We start from the raw sequence: 23,435 nt of genomic DNA on the forward strand, positions 1-23,435 counted from the left end.
CTTACACTCCTGTCAGGTGACTCAACTTCGGACTCTCCTAATCATTTCGGGACAATGTGTGCACTTTGGCAAACCATCATCCAGGATGGTTTGCCAACCAAGCAAACCATCCTTGGTTCTCTTTCCCATTCTTTTCTTTTACACAGTAGGAAACTACAATTGCAACAAGCCTGCACAACTAAAAGGTCTTTGGTTTGTTTGGCTTCTCCACCCTCCAAACTTGCCTAAGAAGCTCCTCTGGGCGCAGCCTTTGTTTGTGTGTTAGTTCAGCATTTACTCAATCGCATAACAAAGCCCCAACATGCTTCACTCAAGCTCTAGACTCAGATTTCTTTACATTTCATCATGAAATCAATTTAAATTGTACTCCATGAGTTGAACTCATTGCATTTTAAAGCAACGTGAAGCCAAACGGCGGGGTTTTCTGACCCAAAACTTAGCTGTCTCATTAAACGCTGTGAAAAAAATAATATAACATATTTACATAGAGATAACTTAGCAGTTATCTCTGTTACGCGAGGTGTTAGATTTCTCATCAAACTTACAACTGGAAACAAACAAAAGCTTGCCTCTGCTGCCCTCAAGTGTGTCAAAGTAGGAAGAAATACACGTCTCCATTTTATATAGACTCTCCTCCCGGCAGGATAGAGATTCTTTCTCACTAACCCGTCTGCATGGAGACTCACATTTATACAAAAATTTATTACAAAGATTTTACATCTTTGTAAAAATCTCTTCAGCTTAAGTCAGATCGGATGAGAGTCTGCAAACATCAGCTCTGTAAGATACCCAAAGGTTGGAACAGTGTTTTAGAACCTGACCTTCTGTTCCTTAATGTTCATAATCCTGATTGGTCCATAATGTCCCCTAAAATTTAATTGGCACGTTAGAAAGAAAAGATTATTTCACATCCTCAGATTTTTTTCAAGCCTCTCTAGGCCGACATCCCAGCTCATTGCCGGTTTACAGGTGATATATTTGATGTACTCAGGGAGTATCGTGTGTTTGGGCCAAGCATAGACTCCCATCACATCTGGCTAACAGAATAACTTGTAGAAAGCAGCCAGCTGTCTACGAATTATGCTACTAAAGTTGGCATTGCGCTATTGTGAAAGCTGCTGTTTTTAAAATAAGGTCTGATGCTTTTTATGATCAAGGTATATAAAGGGTGGGCCGTAAGTTTCCATATATAGGAGAATATAAAATGTATATTTCTTTTATATTTCAGATACCCAAGAAGATGCGTTTTACAAAAGAGTAAAGAATTTAAATTATACTGAAAACATGGAACGAGCATCAAACACACAACACTGTGGCAAAACGTATTTGCAAGTTTCAGAAAACTGGAACTGTTGCAGATCAACCAAGAAGTGGTCCAAGACATGCAGCGATTGCACAGAGTCCCACAAAAATAAAAACTGCAGGAAATATTTATTCTTTCTATGTATGGAAACTTATGGCCCATTGTGCCCACGTTTCATCCAGACATGTTCGCCTCAACTAGCTTTCACATGGAGTCAAAAACAGATCAGCAAAAGAAAATCAGTAAAGATTTTAATTTGGCATCATGGCATATTAGCGAGTTTATGGGGAAGTGGTTTTCAGGTGCGTTGAAGCTTCGGTTTTGTACGTAGCTGAGCTTTGTTGAATTGTTTCCACTTTCAAAAGCAAACTGAAACCCCTTTCTCTTCTCCCAGCCTGCGGTTGGTTCTGGTGTAAAACAGGCGGATGTTCACTGGAACAAGACGTTACTGGAAACATGACCTGCTGTAAATTATCAGCTGAAACATTCCATGCATGGCTGATAGTTAAATAGGAAAACTTATTGCATGAAAGTGATAAAAAAATAAGGAAAAATAGTCTTCAGAGAAAAAGTTGCGGTCTTGGATGAGCCATAAAAAAATTTGTGGCGTTCTCTGAACTTTATTGGATCTTTAATTGGAGCAGATTTGAGTTATTCAGTAAAAATAGATTGAGATATTTAGACCAGCATGAAACAAATATTGTTTAAAAATCACCTCAAAATCTTTCAATGTCATGAAGAATGATGGTATTTACACTCCAAGACAGCTTGAACTCTTTGAAATGCTTGGAGATTTTGAATATAAATCTAGTGAGCTCCACCAGAACCAGTTCTGATGTTGGTAAAACCGAGTTCTGCTCAAGGTGGCATAAGAAAAGGGGGCGCTACACAGCAAAACAAAACTATTGACAATCCTCCTTCAAGGTGGTTTTGGTATCTGATTCTGAGGTTAATTCAAAGGACATTTGAGTTTTTGAAGGATTCTGGACAGGATTTGACTATTCCCAGCACAACGTCGTTATTATTCTGCAGTAAACAAAGGTTCTCATTTACAGAATCTGATTTTTTATATATAGAGAATCTTATTCTATTTGTGAAAAGTATTGCTTTCTTGGCATTTAACCTGAACTGAGTCTGAAATGCAAGCTGTAAAAATTAATTAGATCTAGGGCAATATTAATAGCTACTAGCTACATTGTCTTGTGTAACATTTAGAGAAAATACAACTTTTAAGAGTATTTTTAAGCTGTACTTTTTACTTTTACTTGTGTAATCTCATTATAAAGTATCACTATTCTTACTTGAGTACAATTTCTGGATACTGAGTAACTTTACTGAATGAAGAATAAACCCATTTCGTCTTCTTTTTTTAAAGAAAGAAATCACCAGACACAGACACACATCTGCCGTTTTTATTATTATTATTATTATTATTATTATTATTATTATTATTATTATTATTATTATTTAATAAGTTTTACATAGAAAGAAACAAATTTGGAAAATGTTTATGTTGCTTGATTTTGTTATCATGTTATTTATATTAATTATTGATCTTTAAAATACCAACATTTCCACATAACTTTATTCTTTAGTCTATCTGATTATTTAGATATTAAATAATCGATGTTTTGATCACAAACACGTTTCTTTATTAACCCTTTAGCAGCGTTTTCACCGGAGTTTCAATGAGAATATATCTTGCATAATGAGCTCAGAAGATGCGCAGCGCAGCTCCATGCTAACTGCTGCTAGCTAGTCTGAACGGTTGCCATGGAGATTAAAGGATTTCTCAAACATGCGAGAAAGAATCACAGCAACAGGAAGGAATGTTGTTCCTTTGAAGAAGGAACAACATTACAGCATGATGCAATGCCCCTTTAAGAATAGAAAGGGGAATAGAATGAGCTAAAAGTTTTCACCTTTAGCCACGAAAGGAGACTTGATGAACTCCTTTGAATCTTCCCGCGCTGAGAGCCGCGCCCCTTCGTGGGGGCAGTCCACGCTGCGCACCTGAAGCAGCCCTCCTACAATCAGTCAGTCAGGGAAGCAGGCTGCCAGAGGGGTGGGAGGTCAGGTACGCAGCAGCGGAGCAGGAAGAACAACCAGGTCGTTTTCCCCCCTCCCTTTTTCTTCTGTTTTGTTTTATTTCCACGCAACCACTCCCGCAACCAGGTGCTCCTCTCAGCCCACCTGCGTTTTCAGCGACGCGGTTTGGTTTCGGAAAAGCGGCGCAGCGCTGGAGGAAACATGCCAGAAGACAGGAAAAAGCTGCTCTTCATCTTGGTGGACATTCTGTGCGTGTTTTTCGGTGAGTGGCCGCATTTTGTTTCCTCACTTTGTTTGACAGTGGCCGGGGCCGGGACCGGTTCCACTCCGCGCAGTCAGCTGTAAAACCTGGGGGAAAGGAGAAAAGGTGCGCTTCCTTTTGGGATTGTGTGACGCACAGGATTGCTCAACAGACTCATTTGATTTGTCGTAGGTGATAACTGTTGCTCCGCGAGATAAACCGGCAGAAAGTGAAACTGATTCCGTGAAAAAGGTTGCTCCTCAGGTGGCACAGGATTTATTTAACTCCGGAATGGGTCTTTACAGCCATACAGAACATTCCTCAACACTGAGTGATCTTGATGCTTATTGGCGTCTTTCACTGAAATAATCTGCGGGACTTTATTTACTTTTTATCTCATTTATTATCCTCCTCTTGTCTTGCGAAACTATCGCCTGTAAATGTATCCAGATGGGTGTGTGTGGAGTTGGTGCTATCTTCTCTGCACTTTTTTACACTTTATTATTTTTTTTAATTTAAGAAATGCAATCCAGTACTTTTTCCATAAATAAATTTACACTTACAGGACAAAAGAAAGCACAGCCTGGTGGTAAAGTATAGATTTTAGAAGTTTGTAAAACTGTTTTCTAGAAGGACATCATGCTGACAAAAAGGCTAATTAATCTGGGTCAATGACAGTCAGCTGCCCTTTGACCTCCATTTCATTCTTACACATTGCATTTTATTTATGTAAATAATTAATTTGCATCTATGAGTCTAAGCCACCTGTTTTGTTTTTTGCCGTATTTCCATATTTTTACAAGCTGTGGAGATACTCAGGACTAAAAAAAAAAAGCTGAAATTTTCTGAATGATTGTAATTCAGTTGCGTTTGTCCCTGTTTCTATTGTTTTTATTTTTTAAATCATCATTGTTCTGATTCTGTCCGGGCTTGTTCAGTCTTGTATAATATGACAGATAAAACCAAAATATCTCTAAGCGCCTAAATAGAAAATTACTTTAGTTGGTTTTAACTTCTATCAGCTGAAGTTTTGTAAAATGGTTGCCATCGTTTTACCGTAGCCGTAAATTTCACAAACCTTTCTGCCATAAACTGAGTCCAAACATTCAAAATTGCAGGAGACGCTAGATGGAAAATTCACAATAATATGTTAACTATTTTAGTCTTCTTCTTCTTTTTTTTACTTTTGTACTTTTAGCACAATGCCTTCCATTTGTGTCCTAGATTGTAAATATTCCTTCATTCTCTGAGTTGATCAACAGGGTCCTAATATTTCCAGAAATGAGGAACAGTCCAGAAGAATCAAAAACAACAAAGTTCATGTTGCTGTTGAAGCTCATCGTTGTTGTTTCGGAGCGTCGGAGGTCACAGTACTGTAATAGCTAGCTAGCTTTTGAACTCAATATCTGATTCAGGAATGTCAGTATTGGATCAGGAACAGATGTTGGTTCAGATCAGGCGCATAAAACCTCATTGGTTACAAACCATATTTTGAGTTTTGACTGCATGGTCCTTTTTAAAAGTGTTCATTTTGATGTTCCAGACCTCTGCTCAAGAGTTTTCCAGAAGAAAACAAACGCATCTGAAAGCGAAATATAAACTGATGTACACAGTTGCAGGGTTTGTCCCAGTGTATTATAAGCCTGGTGGGCCTCCAGGCTTTACTTGTGCCCCCATCAGGCTTAGCATTGCTTATTTATAAAAAATTTTTTTTAAATGTTTGCATTTTTTAAGACCTTATAATAGGTGTTCAGTCTTCCATTAACGCATAATTATCAAGTGGTATTTTCAAATTTCCTGTCAACTTTAAACATTTTTAACTCGTAAACATGGCGGGCCGCTGGATGAATGAACCACCAAGTTTACTGGGGGAAACCTTGCAGTTTCCTTATGTGATGTGACCTGATGCATGTAGGCAGGATAAATGTTTATCTTGATTAAATAACGATTCCTGACAAAGTCGCTAAATTAATGGATGACAAATTTGTATGTGCAAGTCGCGTTAGTGGCTTTGAAACAATCGGGAAGAACAAAAATGTCTGTGGCTGATTCTTCCTGACGGTTAAGATCCTGTTTTGGAAACCACAGATTATGTGTGTTATTGTATAACCATCTATTCGACACGTAAAAGTCTTTGTTAAAACAACATTTGCCTCATTCAGGAGGTGTGTGTGCGTGTGTGTGTGTGTGTGAAGTGTGGGGGGGTACAGCTTGTCAAACCGCGTCCTCTCAGAGACCCAAAGGTGATTCCTCATGCATGTTGCTCAGGATGGGCTCAGCTCGTGTGCAGTAGCGAGTCGTGCACAGGCAACAAAAGCGACGCGCCGCAACTTGCTCTGCTGCCTGGCTTTCACACAAAGCCGTCAGTGGCTCATCTTCCAGCTGGACGCGTTTCTGACACCGTGACCCCGCCGAGCGTCGGCGATGACCCCCGATGTCGGATTCTCGCTTCGCTTGATTTTCTGCGGCTGCTTGTCGCGGGTCGAGGGGTGAAGAAAAGCAGAGAGTTCCAGCTGGAAGATTGCAGGATTTATGTGCGGCCTTTGCATGTTTGGCTCCACTTGTGGATGCTTCTGCTGAGTGACATGGAGGAATGATAATGACTGCAGACTCTGCTGTAAATGCTCTTCTGTTTGCAGGAGGAAGTCTTGATTATAAAAGGCGTTTTATTGGGTGACTCAATAAAAGCGGTCTGAGTCATCCTAATCTGAGTGATCAGGCGTAATGTTATGACCACTGCCAGATTGGGTGAATAGCACTGATCACGGCAAGTTCATGAAGACTGCACAGATGAAATACAAAGAAGTGGAGCTGAATGAAGCAACACGTTTAGTAAAAGCATAAAAACACTGAGAGTTCATCACAAAAAAGAAACAAAATGATCACATATAAGCAAATAAACACATGACATGACAGAAGTGACCTTTTTATAGAAACGCTGCAGTAAATCGAAACATTTAAAAGAGCCAGCAGTTTTTGTGCATCTCCGGTTTTCGGGCAGATATGAAACGCTGCTCCGTCTTCTGCCTGGTCCTCACCTGACCGGGAGCTCTGAGTAAACCAGACGTGTTCAACACCATCTTGTTGATGGTGTTCAACAAGATGGTTGAACACCATCATGATGACAAACCGGTCAGATGATGACCGGTTTGTCATCATCTGACAAACCGGTGCGGTCAGGCTTATTGCTATGTGGTTGTTTGAAATTCAGCTCTTAGTTCTTGATGCGGTTTGAATGCTAAGTCTCGAGTCCTATAGTCAAACTGAGTCCTGATTTAGGACGTCTTGCGACCAAAACCAATAACTTCTGTCTCTTCTGCTTTAACTCTGCGGGTCAAGGACGTTATTAGAGATGAGGCTGGACAGGATATTATAAAGTCACAATATCACAAATAACAGATTGGATGGCGATAAATAAGCGCTATATGCACTGAGGCTCTCTAGGCTGATTGTATATTTGGTGAGCCTTGTTGTCTTAATGCAGGTAAGGTAAATAAAAGTTTTGGAAGGTAAATTGGTGATAAATTCATTAGGAAATTTGGTAACATTTTGTTTGAAGTCTCATATGACATGAATGACTGTTCATAAATGTTTACGACTGTTGTTCTGAAGCAGAAATAATGACACCATTAATGCAAAGTTGCATGAAAAGTTTATTAAAAGTGTAAACTTTTTGCATTATTTAGACAATAATGACCATTTTAATACAAAGTTCCATTAGAACTTGCAATAAAATGGTCAACTTTGCAATAAGTGTCACAATTTACCGAATGACACTTCATGACAACAGTCATCCATGACAACTCCTTCATGTTTATACGGATAATTATCAGGAATTGTTTCAGTTTTTCCGGACCCAAACTGAGTTGAAGAGTCCTCTGCCAACATGTCGGTGACTGAGACACCAGAACACCTTCAGGGGTCTCATGGGGCCAGTAGGGACCTCAACCAAAATGGGGTATCAACGCGTTTTTAGACAAGCGGTCGTAATGATCTGCCTGACTGGCGTAGCACCTGGTTGTGAAATCGGAGGTGAGTCATTGTTGTGATGAGGAAGAGTTGTGAAGGCGAGTTTCCCCATCTGACAAGTTCACACAGCTTCCTAAATGTCCTGGATTTCTCTGTTTTTTTTGTTTGTTTGTTTGTTTGTTTGTTTTTTTGTACTTGTAACCATCTATGATTAAATCTTTGTCACTGGCTGATGAACGCTGACAGCAGAAATGTTGCAAACGTTCTTACGCCTTTCTGCTTCATGTTTTATCTAGTAATAATAAAAAAGGGAAGGATATTCTCTTCTTCTTCTGGTTTTCAGTCTCGCTCTTTGTTGCTGATTACTCCAACGCTTTAAATCTTCTTACAAAACACAGATGATAAAATGACCAAATTTCTCTTCTGATGAACTTTTTATTTATTTATTTTTTATCCACATTTCTTGAAACAAAGTGTTGGACTTCTGTGTTTGTTTCTCACTCAATTTGAATATTATTTTGGCAGATTCCTCCCCCCCCCATCACATCTCTTGCAGCTTTATAAAAATGTAGATTTGACGCCACTTTTAAACTTCATCAGTTAGAAATACAAGCAGAAAAACTCCTGCAACAGTTTAGTGAAAAGTGATTTTATCCTTGTAACACGACTCTTCGGCTTGTCGTTTTGTTTGTAAGAAAAACGGGTTCGACTAGCCATTGAAAGTAAATTGCTGTAGTTTTACGCACTGATCATGCAGTCCATTTTTTTTTTAGCTTTATGCATTTAAAGATCTTGAGTGTTTATGTGAGTCATTCTTTCTTTCAGTGAAGTGAATACAAAGCATATAATAATGATTTGTGCCCAAGTTTTATGTTGAAGAGTTTGGATGTGTTTTTGTTGTGAAATAATTGTCACAGTTTAACCTGTGTCGACGTCGAGTTCCAGGTTGTTGCTAAAGATTTAAGTCAAAGATTTATTTATTTACAGTAGAGTTTATGGAGAAGTTATGTTTTTGGAAAAATGCATCTTATAAACACATAAAAACACACAAAATATGTAAAAAACTGAACGATGCAAAACAAATTCTTTTGTTTGACTGTGACTGTTTAGATTAGTAACAATAATCTCTAACGTCATTTTGATTATTGATTATTCAGTGCATCGTGTTTTCTGAGTAAATTTCCCAAAGTTTGAACTGTTTTTGTTTGTCTAAATGTGAAAGTCTGTCTTTTGGAGGCACGAAGCTGACAAATACGTTTCAATGTTTTTATTCCTATTTCGTTCTGCACACAAACCTCCACCCCGTGGCTCTGATCCGTCGCCACTGCATGCAGAACCATCACAAACTACACACACAACAAGACGTACGGGTGTACATAACGCGGCCGCCGACTCATTCACACACACTCGTTTCAATGTCTAAACCTCTGAGCCGACACACGGCAGTGTTTTTAAGAGATGTATGTGTATAACTTTGTCTTCTTTCTCCTTTAAGGATTGCTCTCATGCAGTCACGTGCACACGGCCTAAATTAAGAACATTTTAGGGTTTTTATGAGCTCCTAATGAAAGGCACTAAAGTAATCACCATGACAACAATTAGAAAGCATTGAAATGATGAGAAATGTGAACGACGTTAGCAGCGGCTTTAGATATTTAAGCGACGCCACCCTTCATGGTGAGACGTGTTGTGCCTTAAGACGAGTCCAACTGGAGGCCCGTGGGCCAAATCTGGCCCGCCGTAGCTTTTTATGCGGCCCTCTAGATTCTAAGTGCCTTTAAATATTATATTGATCAAATCAATGCAGTTCTGATCTGTTTACTGCCAAATTAAACAGATGCAGAAAGCACAGGTGTAAGAAAACAAGCCAGTAAACACATTTCTGTTAATGACTTTTTACATGAGCTCCTGCTCAGTGAGTACACATCACTTGTAATTACACATTATTGCCAAGCTTGTTCATTTCAGAAAAGGTTCTTTTTAACATTTAAAATCCACAAACTGAAGCTTATGTGCTGTAGTCGAAGCCTCACTGCAGAAAGTTTTCATCTTTTAGGTGAAAACTTTCTGCAGTCCCTCCAGATTCTTGAGAATAATCGTGGAAATTCACGCAAAATCTACAAACCCTTGAACCTTTTTGCTCTAATACATAAATGGGAGTTTATTGCAGATTTTTATCAAATTGTCAAAAGGTTTCATACTTGTACTAAGCAGCTGCCTCAGCCTTAATTGATCATAATCTATACAGCAAGTAATAAATAAATAGGTGCAAATATTTTCGAATTAATACCACAATCACTGGAGGGACTGAAAAGATGTTCAATAATAGTATTTAATTTTAAGAAATGATTGATATTTTAGCAGTTTGTGAACAGGTTTCATCAATACGTTCTGGCACAAGCGGCCCTTTAAGAGCATTAATGATCTTGATTTGGCCCAAAACGAGAATGAGTTTGTCGCCCTGGCATAAAAAATGTCTGCAATCAAAACGTTCCAGTTGGTAAAATGGCCCAATTTCCAGTTAAAAGTTGGAAAACTGTGAAATTAACGACTAGCATAAAACTAGCCATGTATTTTTCTTCCAGATACAAAAACATGTTAATATAAATATATTTTGCAGCACTGTGTGTGTTCCCCTTCGTTGTGATGTAGATCTTAAGTGTTTAGTTTTGTAGATTTGTAGTTGGATTGTCACACCAGTGACTTTCACCATATATCATAACCTAAAAGCTGCTCAAACTTTCTGTTTCAAGTCCAACTTTTCAGGGGATTCTGGTCGTTTTTTCCCTTCCTGACTGGGAATTTGTCAAATCGGACAGATGTTAAAATCAGATTAAATCGATCCCGTCAAAGCGTGCCTCCTTATGCACACGCATCACAAATGGTTTGTTCACAAAGACCTGGGATAATCTCAGATTTTCTGTTGGATTCAAACCTACTTTTGTCAAATCACACTTTACTTTCTCTTATATGTTCAAAGTTAGTATCTGCAGTTCAGACCCCACAGAACCAGAATAAGTATTGGTTCCTGTCACTGTCGTAGCTCAGCTGGTTTATTTTGGTTCTGAAGCTCGATACGGGTTTGCTGAACGGAAACGGAGCCTCCCTGAAATCAAACTGATGAGCAGTTTGGATTTTTTTAGCAAGTAGGCAATTAAAATCATTCAACTGGACGGGGAAAATCTGTAATGAGGAACTGAAAATGCTAATTGCATGTACTTTTGGAGTTTAATAGGAGTCGTCCGCATGCAGCGTTGATGAATTTGCTGAAAACATAATTTCTGCTCCGTTTAAAGGTACTGACAGATGTTGCTGCTGTTGGTTAGATTAATGGAGACGCAGCGTTGGTGTCGGTTTCCATCAGAGTCGATTGGAGACGGTTGACTCTGGCTGCCCGACATTCCTGTGTGACGGCGCCGCTCACACACTTTCCTGTGCCGATGTGTTTATTATGTAGCGGTTTCATCAGAGGGGAGCTGTGTAAGTTTCTTTTGTCGCAGAAATGGTCAGAGTCTCACATCCATGAACAATGGTGCAAATTACAAAGCGGCAGTTGATGGTTGGCCGACTTTATTTTTTAAATTTTTCATGTTTGTGCCTTTTGGAAGGAAAAGTACAATTCTTTCAGTATCTGGTTTCTTTTAGTATAGTCGTCTGTTGATTCTCGTGAAAAATAAAGTACAGAGAAATAAACTAATTATAGTAAATAAGTACAAAGAAGGTGCAAAACGGAGAACACTAAACTGACCCAGATCCCTTGTTTACTGGTTAACCATTGATTAGCATCAGTTTTTGAAGTTTAGCTCATTTTTACTCTGTTGGACACAATTTGAGCGGTTTCCCTTAGAGACGTCTGTGTCAGCCGAAAGTGTATCTAGCAACTTGCTGGATACAAATCTTGCGTTGATGAGGATGATTTTGGAGATTTTCTGTTGTTTTCAGTTGTTGCTCTGGTCCAAAGTCTTGAGGGACTGAATGTAAACCGTGCAGGAGTCAGTGGGCCGACGCTCCTCCTGTAATCATGAGGTTTGATTTGGAAGCTGATCCTCCAGGTCTGACAAACTGTATCTTAAAGTGGGACGGGACACTTTCCTGGAGTTGTTCTTGTTTTTCAATAAAATTGGCTAATAAAGACTCCATGTCCAGCTGGATAGCTACACTTTTTTTGGTTACTGAAAAAGTCTCAGATGTCTTATTTATGTTTTAGATGGTTGATGTTGCAGCAATTTGGATTTGAAGAAATCTTGAGAACGTGATGTAAACACTGAGAGAAAATCCCCATTAGCTGCTGACTAAATTAACATGAACATTTCAGTAGGTTATGTTTACTGTAGTTGTGTGAAACATTAAATATTTTAAAACCTGAACTGTATGATTTTAGATCATTTCTTGAAGCTGAAGACGATATATAAAGTATCAGTACCTCGTCAAAGTTAATCTACAATTAAAAATTCTTAATAAAAAACAAAAACAGAAAAGAACTCTAATTAGTAAAAACTTTATTATATTTGTGGAAAAGTCATTATTTACCCCCAAAGTATAGCTAAAATTCTGTCCCATTCTTTTGAATACAGTTGGTACACTTAGATTTTATTAGACACAATTCTTTGATTTTTATTGAAATAATATTTTAGCTACAAATTTTGTTTTCAGACAAAATTCTGCTCTGAAAACAAAACTCGTCTGTTTTGGATTTAACAATTCAACTGCCTTTTGTCACATTTTTCAAATGTTCATAAAGATGATTTATAATTACTGATGCTTCCATAAAACCAACAAATCGTTTAAACGGCAGCAGCAGCAGCAGCAGCAACATTAATCAGAATCATAAAATAAAAGTATTTGTCCGACTTGTGAAAGTTGGGAAAGTTTATATTTTAAAAGTTTTCACGTCTTCCAGCCTAAATCGAGCCGCGCGGTGATTTGTCATTTTCTTCGATCAAACCGTAATAAATCCTCTCGGTACATGAACAGTCAAGAAATGCAAAGCATGCGGTAAATATCCAGTGAGGCTGAAAGCAAACAAGCACCAAGTGCATTGAGCCGTGGCCTTTTGCTGCTTTATTGACGTAGTTAAACCTCAAGGTTATTGTTGAGCATTGCATCAGATTTTAATGCATTTTTCGTTTCAGTAAAGCTCGAGCCAGCAGCCGTCGGGTTATCTTAACACAAAGACTGGAAACGACAGAGGGGGGGACGGTGCGCCTGGCGCTGGCTACACTTGATAAACCACACTGTGGCCTTCTCCAGTCTCGTAAAAATCAGTTACTCGCCTTCCTTTGAAACACAAAGCCGTCGTTTCTTTTTGTTTTTCCCCAGGAAAAACACCCGTCCTAACAGGAAGCGGTGCTCTTTTTCTGCAACAACACTCGCCCTGATTGCAGCAGCCGTCCAGAGAGTTCTTGAACAGCGATGACCGTTGCAGACGGATGAGATTTTTTTTTGACCGAGCTGCGCTGACGGAAAGCAGCCCCAGTGGACACAGTTGTTGCTATCGTGCCGCTCTTCCTGAGCTCATTTCACGGGAATGTGGTTCAGGAGAAACACGAACTGAAAAAAACATCCCTCGTAAACAGAAAGATCTGTACAAGTGAAATATTTGTTCTCCTAAACATCTGATGAGCGGTCGGCTCGCAGACTTCAAGCATTCTTTACCTTCCCCCAGTTTTAGTTCTGCTTTTTGACAAATATCTCAGTTTTTCAGCTCTTAAGCGTCTGTAGTGATGGCCGCTCATCTTGAGCAGAATAACAGGAACGCTTCCCCCTTCCTGCAGGGTCGTAGGTCAAGGGGAAGTTATACTTGCTTCTGATCCCAAATTCCATCATGTTTATTTTCTCAGGGTATATTCAGTTTTTTGTTGTTTTTCTTAACCAGACAGGACTGAAACAATACTTTCCCCTCTTTTTCCTCCCCCTCTTTTTTTTTCTTTTTTTTTTTTTTTAATCTGACATTTCATATCAGAGGACAAAAAGTCAGCAAAACCCACGAGTGTGTTCCTCCTCCTGGGTGGAAACGTTGTGAGACGAACCCATTGTTTGTTCGGAGCGCTAACGGCTCACGCAGGAACTAAAACTTGACAGCAGCGTGGAGAATGTCACATCGGGATGAGACAAGCTGGTACAAGCCTAAAACTCTTTCTACAACTGTGTGCAAAACTTGGTGGGTTTTTTAAAACATTTTTTATTTAAGACGGATTGCACAAGAACCATTCCAAGACAAACAATTTCTCAGGCTGCAGAAATGGAGGAAGAATTCTCTTGCAAAACATTTTCTGCATGAAGTGAAAAATGCTTCGTTTTTCTGAAGGTTCTCTGGTTTGTGTCGGTCAGGCCATCAGCATGACGCGTAGCCCACCGTGCTTCCCTGTGCTGTGGCGTGGATTTAGTGTTTGGTTTGTTAAGCTTTTCACTTTGAGATGCGAATTTATTTTTGAGATCTTTTCCTGAAGTGGACGAATCGGATCCTGTTGATCCAATTTGAACTAAACCAACAGTGAATGCATGTGCGGGTTTTGTAAAAAACATCGGTAATAAACTCTCCTGACATACTCTGAGGTTTCAGGTGTCGGCGCGGAACAAAACCAGGCCCTCTGGAATAACAGAGCAGATAGAAACTGTCCAGAACAGACAACAGGAACTCTGATCTGGATTCAGCTCTCGGTCGATGTCCACTTCCTCATTCGCTGTGTGGCTAAACACACTTGGTGCCGGCTGATCCCTGTGTGCGTTTTATTTTTTATTTATCTTAAAACAAAGAAAAATACATTTGTCCGGTCGCGCAGCATGTAGCCTCCTGCGACTCGTGTCGAACAATCGGCGTCTTATCTTAATGTTATCCCTCCTCCCTGCTGAACAAACACTGGATGGGCCTCGGCTTCGACGCCAGGCTGAGACCAGCGCTTGACCTGCTGGAGCAATGGGCCTCGGAGATGAGAAGAGCAGAGGAGGGGCGGGACTTCCTGTCATGGAATAAATTCTCCTGCATGAGGAACCCGCTCACCATCAAAGACCAGTACGGACACTGGGGTTTATCTTTAGGTGTTCTGGTGCCTCTGAAATATGCTGCATGCGTCACAATCTGTGATTCACTGAGTCAACTCAGGATGACTAGAAACACTCGTGGTTGTAAAACATATTGCAACATGGTTTGTGAGTCGGCTGGGAGGCGTCTGAACATTTCATACTTTCCTCTGACGGTTCACCTTGGCTTTGGAAATGAATGTCAAGAGGATCAAAAATGTAATTTTCCTGAAAGCTTTCCTCAAGTGATGGGTACTATTGGGTAAAAGAAAACGATTTAAGGTTTTATAAGATCGTTTAACTTAAAAAAACAAATAAAAAGCATATTTTTTGTTAAAATGTGATTCATTCTGCTGGTTAGGGAGCATCCTGTCCATTCGCACACATTTTTCCACAGAGTCTGTGGGGGTTTGGATCTGGACTTGGACTGAGCCGCTCGTACACAGCAACGTGCTTTGATACAAACTGCAGTTGCATCGCATAAAGAAAACAAGCTTTGCATAAAACCCCTCCACAATGATCAGAGGTTGTGTGGATACTATTGCAAAACACCGCAGTGGTGCTAAAACAAATCCAGAAAAATATTTTGGTGCAGAATAGTGAGGTTCATTTGTCCTTGCAGCATCGTCAGCAGGCCTTTGCATAAAAACAACATACACTAACGAATGTATGCAGCAGTTCTCTTTGAGGCCATTTTAAAGTCGTTCCTTTGACACGGTTGCAAAGTTTCCTCTGGAGGAAACGACATAAATGCTCAAACCTGTCAGTCCTGTAATCAGCTGATCTCTACGTGAGAATACTGCTATGACTTTACATGCGACCCGTTTGCTTCTCTGCTTGTGTTTTTGGTGGATTATTGTCTTTTCTGCAGGACGAACTGAAGGTGCGCTCTCCAAGGAAGCGAAGGAGGTGCCGTCTTCGTAGGGAACACTTGTGGTCTCGACTAGCCTAACACATAAACTCCATCCAATCCCCCCTTGTTTCTGCCTTCAGCAGAAAGTTCTTGAAAACAGGAAAGCTATTTAAAGGCCGTCAGTCAGATAAAACTGTTGTCCTCCTCTGATTTAAGAGACGACTTTGTCATCTTTTGTTTGCTCTGAGGGGAAGTTTTGAGCCCAGCGTTTCCCGACTGTCCTCAACAAAAGCCTTTTCTCATTACGACCTTATAAATGCACGCCTCTCTTTTTCGAGTCGGCAAACTTCAACTTTTCCTTTTGTCTGTCACGACTGTGTGTGTGTGCGTGTGTGTGTGTGTGTGTAAGAGAGCGCGCGTCAGCATGTCTTCGGAGGCATGTTGAATGTGTGTTTTCCCCCTCGGCTGCTCGGCTTCCCAGGCCCTTTACAGTGTGAACGCCGACCCCGCTGTCAGAGGTCGCCTCTGCAGCGTCCGTCCGGTTTCCACAGCCACCGGTGTCTTTTTTTTTTTTAAAGAGAAAATGCAACCTGCAGGGATAAACCTGTTGCCTCTGACAAATTCTCACTCTTGGGAGAGCGGTGTCATCTTTCTGAAGCTGAAATATTGAGTGTGTGTTTAGCTGCTTCCTGAGCAGCAGCTCTCTCTGTGTGTGTTTGAACTTTTCTTACCGGGACTTTAGAAACATTACAGACCCACAAACTGGCCCTGCTTTGGCTCCCAACTGGCCACCAGTTTATCGGCATCAACGCAAACCAAGGTTTTTAAATGGTTTAGGTCTTAAAAGTGCAACAAAACCTGAGATTCTGTTGTTCCTGCCCACAAGTTGACCGGCTAAAGCAAAGCTACGCCGTGTTTTTCCTCTTGCTTACCAAAAAATGTAACAAAGCGCTTTGGAAAACTGAGCATGCACGACGTAGAAACACTGAAAAAGTCCTTAAAGATTACATTTGCTTTAGGCTTTTTGTCACACTTTCATGTTTCAGCAAAAAAACAATAAAAGACGACGTCGATCATGAATTTTCAAAATCATAGTTTTAGTGTTTACTTCACCAGCAACACCCAGGCCTGATTACTGTTCTAGGATCAGAGAATTAATTGAGGGAGGTAAAAACCAAACCCGTCATGTCCCAGTTTAACACATTCATCACTGTCAGGTTGGAAGCTGCTGCAAAGTTAGTTGGTTTTTTGTGACTCCACTGAGCTGTGGCAAAAAACATTATCTATGAACAGAGAAAATATACAACAGTGGTGAGTATTTCCATGAGGGGTTAGCGTCACATCACTGCTCTAAGCACACATTAGTGAGCTACCCAGAGGGGCAGAAAAGAGCAACATTTAAAAATACTCCAGGCTTCCTTTGCCCCAGATCAGGTCAGTTTCTGGATTCAAAAGTAATGACTTGGAGAAAACCTCCAAAGCCAAAACCACAGCTGACAAAAATAAGAAAAGGAAAAACACTATCTCACATTGGCGATCCTCAAAACTTTTGGGAAAATGTTCTCTGGACTGGTGAGAGGAAATTCAACTTTTTTTTAAATGCTACATCTGATATAAAACTAACAGGGTTTTCTAAAATGAACACCACACACGCACTCAAACACGGCGGTGGAGGTATGATGGGCTCTGGAAGACATGCTGGGTTACGCGGCAGAATAATTATCTAAAACGCTCCATCAAGTCAAATTGAAGGTTTTGCAGTGGCTTAGTCAAAGCTCAGATTAGAAATAAATTTTCAAAAATGTGGTTTGGCAATAAACTACATTAAGAAGGACAAAGATTGGGGAAGAGTTCCTCCACAGCGACGTAAAGAAAACTAATTGCCACTGATTGTGAATCCTTGGTGGTAATTCTTCTTGCCTGAGGCGGCAAAAACAGTTTTAGGGTAAAATTATTTTTGACTTTTCGCAAAATAAAGTCTGTGGAAATCCCTTAAACGTCTGCTCTCAATCTCTCTCATTTGTATTTCATCACTGCTAGTTTATTAAATCGACGAGCAATCTGGATACGGCCATGTTTTCAGAACGGTCACATTTGCTGCTGATGAGACCAGAATCATTGAATTGTTAGTCGGCACATTTCCGAAGGGACTGGAAGGTTGGCACTGAACGCTGACCTGGCACGTCATTGTGATTAAAATACGGCGAAGGGCTTCGTTTCTCGTTGGACTCTTTAAATAAAAGCAGGATGCGTACGTGACGCTGTCGCTGCATCAGACTGTAAATTCACGCAGCGCTGCTCGTGTGCATCGGTGTTTGTTTTTTGTAGAGAAAACAAACACCGAGGTAAAGAAAAAAAACATGAGGTTCATTTTATATTAGATGAAATTTAATGTAGAAAGTGTCATGTTTTCTCTCAGCTACTGAATTTATTTTAAAAAAAATTTTGAAATTTTTATAAAGCTTGAACAAAATACAGGATTTATTTTGAATAATAATAATAATAATAATAATAATAATAATAAAGGAAAGCTTTCTGTTCTTTTACTTTAAGTCAAACTCTCTAAAGAAAGCAGAACTTAGTTTTATTTTATTTTTTTTTTTTACATCGTCAGACATTTTAATCATATCTATATGAGACTCCCAGTATTTCATTGTAGGATCAACACTGACGCTCAGGCATTTCTTCTCCTACCCAAACATTTAAAAAGAGGTGAAAGAAAGAAAAGAAAAGGAAACTGCCTTTATAACTAAATAAATTTTCCTGCGTCTTCACCTCCAGCGGCTCTACCTTCAGCCATCCTCACGCTGAGGTTCAAACCCTACCGGAGAGGAATCCACTGCGACGACGAGAGCATCAACTATCCCTACAGGAAAGACACCATCTCCCATGGAACCATGGCCGCTGTCACCATCACCTGCTCCATGGTCATTGTAAGTCCCATTGTTGAGCTCATGGTTGCGACTCGGCGTGAAGGTCGTTTGTTTTTGTTTTGTTTTTTTAACGGTTTTTCTCGCTGCAGATCACCACCGGAGAGGCCTACCTGGTGCACACGAAACGCCTGCGTTCAAACTCCACGTTCAACCAGTACCTGTCCGCGCTCTACAAGGTGGTCGGCACCTTCCTGTTTGGCGCGGCGGTCAGCCAGTCCCTGACCGATTTGGCGAAGTTCACCATCGGCCGCCCCCGTCCGAACTTCTTGTCCGTGTGCGTCCCGAAGTCCTGCAAGGGATACGTGCTGGACATCAACTGCACAGGCAGCCAGCTCAATGTGACGGAGTCCAGGTGAGAGGAAATGGATCCGCCACTCGCTCAATGTCCTCAGAGTTGGTTCACACACGACATTTACAACTAGCATTAATATTTGTTTTGTTTGTGCATCACTACAACTCAAGAGTCAGTTCATATAAAGTAACATGAAATCCAGTTCTGTCCAGATTTGGTCTAAAATCAGCGTCACGATGCTAAAGTTGCACACAGAGTGAATGATTTATTCCTCCTTGAAGGAATAAATAAATTATTCATCAATAAAAACTGCTTTTTATTTTCTAAATATAATTATAATCTCCCAATGGAGTGAATTAGTTGAATCTTCATTTTAATTTTTCTCTCTCTCTCTCCTCAGGCTGTCGTTTTACTCCGGTCACTCATCCTTTGGGATGTACTGCATGCTCTTCCTGTCGGTGAGTGACCCCATGTGACCTTTTGTCCACATGTGAAAAGACTTGTTTAGTGGAAAGCCCAGAAATGAGCCACAACAGGAGGAGACTGTCGAGACACGGACGTCTCCGGTCTGAAAACACCATTGTTGTCATTTTTCATATTTTACCGTAGGAGGAAAGCAAACAGATCTAATAATAACTCTTAGGAGGGAGATGGATTTCCAAATGAAAACCTCCAGTAGTGTCATTTGGTCAGAGTTGTGTCTTTGTTTCTAATACCTTGTGGGGACCATTTTTCTGACACATACTACGTTGTGGGGACCCACTGCTATTTGTGGGGACCGTAGCCTGGTTCCCACAAAGGGAAATACTGTTTTTGGGTCAGGGGTCAGATTTAGGACTAAGGTGTGAATTGAGTTTTGGTTAGGGTTAGGTATGTAATGGTTAGGGGAAGGGGAAGATTTAGGCTGTAGAAATGAATGGAAGTCAATGTAAAGTCCCCGCAAAGATAGCTGCGCAAACATGTGTGTGTGTGTGTGTGTGTGCAGCTCTACGTCCAGGCCAGGATGCAGGGGAAGTGGACGAGGCTGATCCGGCCCACCATCCAGTTCTTCCTGGTGGCGTTTTCTCTCTACGTTGGATACACGCGCGTCTCCGACTACAAACACCACTGGAGCGACGTCCTGGTGGGGCTGCTGCAGGGGGCGCTCATCGCTGTGCTCACGGTGAGCCGGCTAACGCTAGCTAGCGTCTTACAGACGTGTGAAGCACAGTGAGAGAAAACCATGCCACTTTTTTAAAAGTCTTTATACCCCTATGAGCCATATTATAAATATTTAGAGTAGCTGAGATGCTCAAAGGTGGCGAAAGGTTGTGAAAAGCTCATGATGGAGATTTAAAATATCCTGCAATAGCATCATGATTAGTTTGCAGCTGTATTATGTTGTGCCATAATCTCTACAGTTTCAAATTATGCATTTAAAGCTGCAGTTTAACAAAAAAATTATATATATATATATATATATATATTTTTTTTTTTTAACTGTCACTCTGTTGTGACATTTTGGCATTAGATAGTAAATCTGGGGGAAAAAATCGAGCTCTTCTTTCAGCGCCAACTAGAAGCAACCAATCAGAGTAGACTAAAAACTCCAAGATGCTCCTGATTGGTTGATTTTCACTGGGAGCATTTCTTCAGAGGAAGTTGAGGAGCTCCATCTTTTCACAAATGATTTGTTTCACATTTTACTGTCAGGACACTGTAAGAGTATGTTTAAAAAAAAACAAAAAACTTTTTATATATAAAATATTAATTCTGCAGCTTTAACTTCAAAATGTGATCTTAAATGTGAACTTCAGATTAAGTTTTAAACGTTTCCATTCCTTCTCCCTGACCTGTCGGACGTGTTCCTTCATTCTGCTTGTTTATTAATGCGCGATGTACCCGAGTGAAGTTGACTCTTCAAATCAGACAAAAATTGGTGTCAGACGTTTGTGCAGCAAAATGTTTTGTTTGTGCTGCTTTGACTTTGAAGGTATTAATGAAAGTTTAAAGGTCAAAACATCAACCAGACCCCCAACTTCTACTAAACCAAAATGACCAAAGCAACCAACACAAGTCGGGTTGATTGACACCAATTTCATCTGATTTGAAGAAGGTTAGGGGGGTTGGTTGACATTTCAGGACCTCTGGAAACATTTCTAAATATCTTTAAAATTATATCGGCACAAATGAGCATTTTTGCTGCACAAACGTAGCAGAAGATGGAGACCGACTTCACTGAGGTGTTCATTAATTAACAAACCTCTACATCACAGCTGCACTGGGCTGTATTTATGTGTAGCAGACTAAAGAGAAATAAATCCAAATGCTTGTCTCCCCTTCTGGTTCGCTTGGAAAAGATTAAATATGAAACATTTGAAGGGGATGTTAAATAGCAGTTTTCAGTATTTACATGCACATTACTTCCAGAGACGGCACAAAACTTCTAAACTCGCTCGCTTCTCTCCGCCCTCAGGTTCGATACGTGTCGGATTTCTTCAAGCAGCGCCCGCCGCTCTGCGCGGAGGCGAACGAACAGGCGGAGGAGGAGCAACTCGAGAGCAAGCCGAACCCGCAGCCTTTGGACTCGCAGCACGGAAACCACTACAGCCACCCTGGATTGGCGTGAGCCGCAGACGAGCGGCGGCGGCTGCCACTCCGTTATCCACAGAACTGTTTTCTGAAAGCACAAATAACCCACAGAGAAAACTTTGACACAGATATTTTATAACTATGACAAGTATGATTCCCCCAAAACCTGTTGGAACAGAAACTTTATGATGTTTTTGTGGGTGGATGGATGGGTGGGTGGGTGTGTTCGCTGCAGAAAGATGTGCCCGATTGACGTGTGTGTGTGTGTGTGTGTGTGTGGGTGTGTGTGTGTGTGCGCGTGCGTGCACCAGTGTAGAATAATTATGTTTTATATCGTCTCTTAATCACTCAGCTTTCCAAATTGTGCCAAATTAAAAGTGACAGTTTTAAACAAATGGCAAGAGAACGTTCCTCTTCTTCAATCAAATAAGAAACCTTTGCCACGTTGTCGCAGTCCGGATCGGTTTTATATTCGCTGCAGCTGAATGTATCTGCACATCCCTGATGTTTTAATTATCCTATGCATGTATTTTTATCCTACTAGGAGGTAGGTGCATCTGTTCAGCCATGTTCTCCTCTTTATTGCTGTTGTATGCGATGAATATATCATTTGAAGATTTACACGTTTTCTATGTTAGAGTGGCAGTTCCTGCTTTAATGGCACGTTGATCAATAGAGGGTTAAGTTTTATATATTTGAAAGAATCTGTCGACAGAATAATTATCTCCAGGTTTTAACTAGTGTATAAATTGTTTTGATTCTCGTCTCATGCTAAATGGTTCTAAAGCCAAAAGGCAAGGAAAACAAATGGAATAAAGATTTTATACATTTCAAGCATTTTTTATCTTATTTTTTAAAGAAAATACTTTTGTGTGGTTAAAGTTGGGCCAGTTTTTAAATAGCTTAAAATTTAAACCACAGATGACAAACTAGAATTAAGTCCAACTTGAATCAGTAAGCGGCTAAAATACAACTCTGGGAAAAAAATTACAGAGACCACTTATCAGTGTTTACTCTTCATAGGTTTATGTTTGAGTAAAATGAACATTGTTGTTTTATTCCATTAACTATTGACAACATGTCTATGAAATTACAAGCAAAAATTTAGCATTTATTTGCACAAAATGAGAAATGGTCAAAATAATAAAAAAGATCCAGAACAATAAAACTGATGTTTTAACTCCGGAAGAGTTCAGAAATCAATATTTGATGGAATAACCAGGAAGTTTGCAATCGGGTTCAGTGAACTGGGCTGTTATTTTTTTCCAGAGCTGCATGTAGCAAAGCTCCTATCAAAAACCATTATACATTTACAGCACATTCAACGCATTTTCCAGATTATAAATCGCTACTTTTTCCCCACGCTTTGACCCATGCGGCTTACAGCCCGGTGCGGCTTTTCTGTGGATTTTTCTTCAACCACCAGGGGGAGCTCTTTAGCAAGAAGTGAATCATTGGAAGTCAAAATTGGAAATCAAAGAAGAAAGTTATGGCTTTTCATTTAGATCAAGCACGTGCTAGCAGCAGGCATGACGGAGAAGTTTCTTCAAACTCTTACCCCCTCATCAAGGAAACACAAAGAAGTTCATATGATGCAGCTTTTAAGTTGAAGGCTGTTGTTTTGACAGTCGGGAGGGAAATGGAGCCGCTGCAGCTTTATTAACTTTAAACCAAGAAACCAGCGGCTTACAGCCCGGTGCGGCTTATATATGAACGTTTTCATTTATTTATTTGAAAACTTTGTAGCTGCGCTAATAGTAAGGTGCGCTCTATAGTCCGGAAGATACGGTAGGCTATACTTATTTCCCCTTTTGTTTGTCATCATATAGCCTAACGCTATTATCCTTACAACCCATACTGGCTGTAATTCCCGCCCTGTGTCCCACTTCAACCAGGAAGAAGAAAGAAATTGCATAACAGTGTCTCTCACTGAGAAAATGCTTTAGTTGCTGATCTCCGTGGTCGCGTTCAGAACCCGCTAAGACTGGGTTCATGTCTGAACCTGCTGCGCACAGTTCAGATTCCTGACAGAGAGCGGACCGGGCCGGCCGAGCCACATCACACGTAGCAGAACAAAAGGCAGTGAATAATGCTATTTTTCCTCCTTTTAAGAAGTGTAATCCTCATGCGTTAGATGGATTATTATTACGGAAGCATGTCAGACATCCTTTATTTACGTCACAGTCGATGCAAACTAGTTTAAG

At 40.3% G+C, this 23,435-nt stretch overlaps 1 protein-coding gene across 1 annotated transcript; it reads left to right on the plus strand.

The window, feature by feature from the left end:
* Positions 1–3,244: 3,244 nt before the first annotated feature.
* plpp2a (phospholipid phosphatase 2a) lies at positions 3,245–22,065 on the plus strand. The gene is made up of 6 exons (XM_044143080.1): positions 3,245–3,614; positions 18,217–18,368; positions 18,458–18,720; positions 19,061–19,118; positions 19,646–19,822; positions 21,116–22,065. Exons 1-6 carry the CDS (start codon positions 3,554–3,556, stop codon positions 21,266–21,268), a joined length of 864 nt encoding a protein of 287 aa, XP_043999015.1. The 5' UTR covers positions 3,245–3,553; the 3' UTR covers positions 21,269–22,065.
* The last annotated feature ends 1,370 nt before the right edge of the window (positions 22,066–23,435 follow it).

This window comes from Gambusia affinis, linkage group LG16 (genome assembly GCF_019740435.1).
Source record: "Gambusia affinis linkage group LG16, SWU_Gaff_1.0, whole genome shotgun sequence".
In the NCBI taxonomy this organism is placed as follows: domain Eukaryota; kingdom Metazoa; phylum Chordata; class Actinopteri; order Cyprinodontiformes; family Poeciliidae; genus Gambusia; species Gambusia affinis.

Bases quoted from the DNA above. Each gene is read 5' to 3' on its own strand.
- plpp2a (XM_044143080.1), top strand. From the start codon at position 3,554: ATGCCAGAAGACAGGAAAAAGCTGCTCTTCATCTTGGTGGACATTCTG. The intron at 3,615-18,216 runs GTGAGTGGCCGC...CTTCACCTCCAG, and splicing joins CATTCTGTGCGTGTTTTTCG to CGGCTCTACCTTCAGCCATC. The intron at 18,369-18,457 runs GTAAGTCCCATT...TTCTCGCTGCAG, and splicing joins TCACCTGCTCCATGGTCATT to ATCACCACCGGAGAGGCCTA.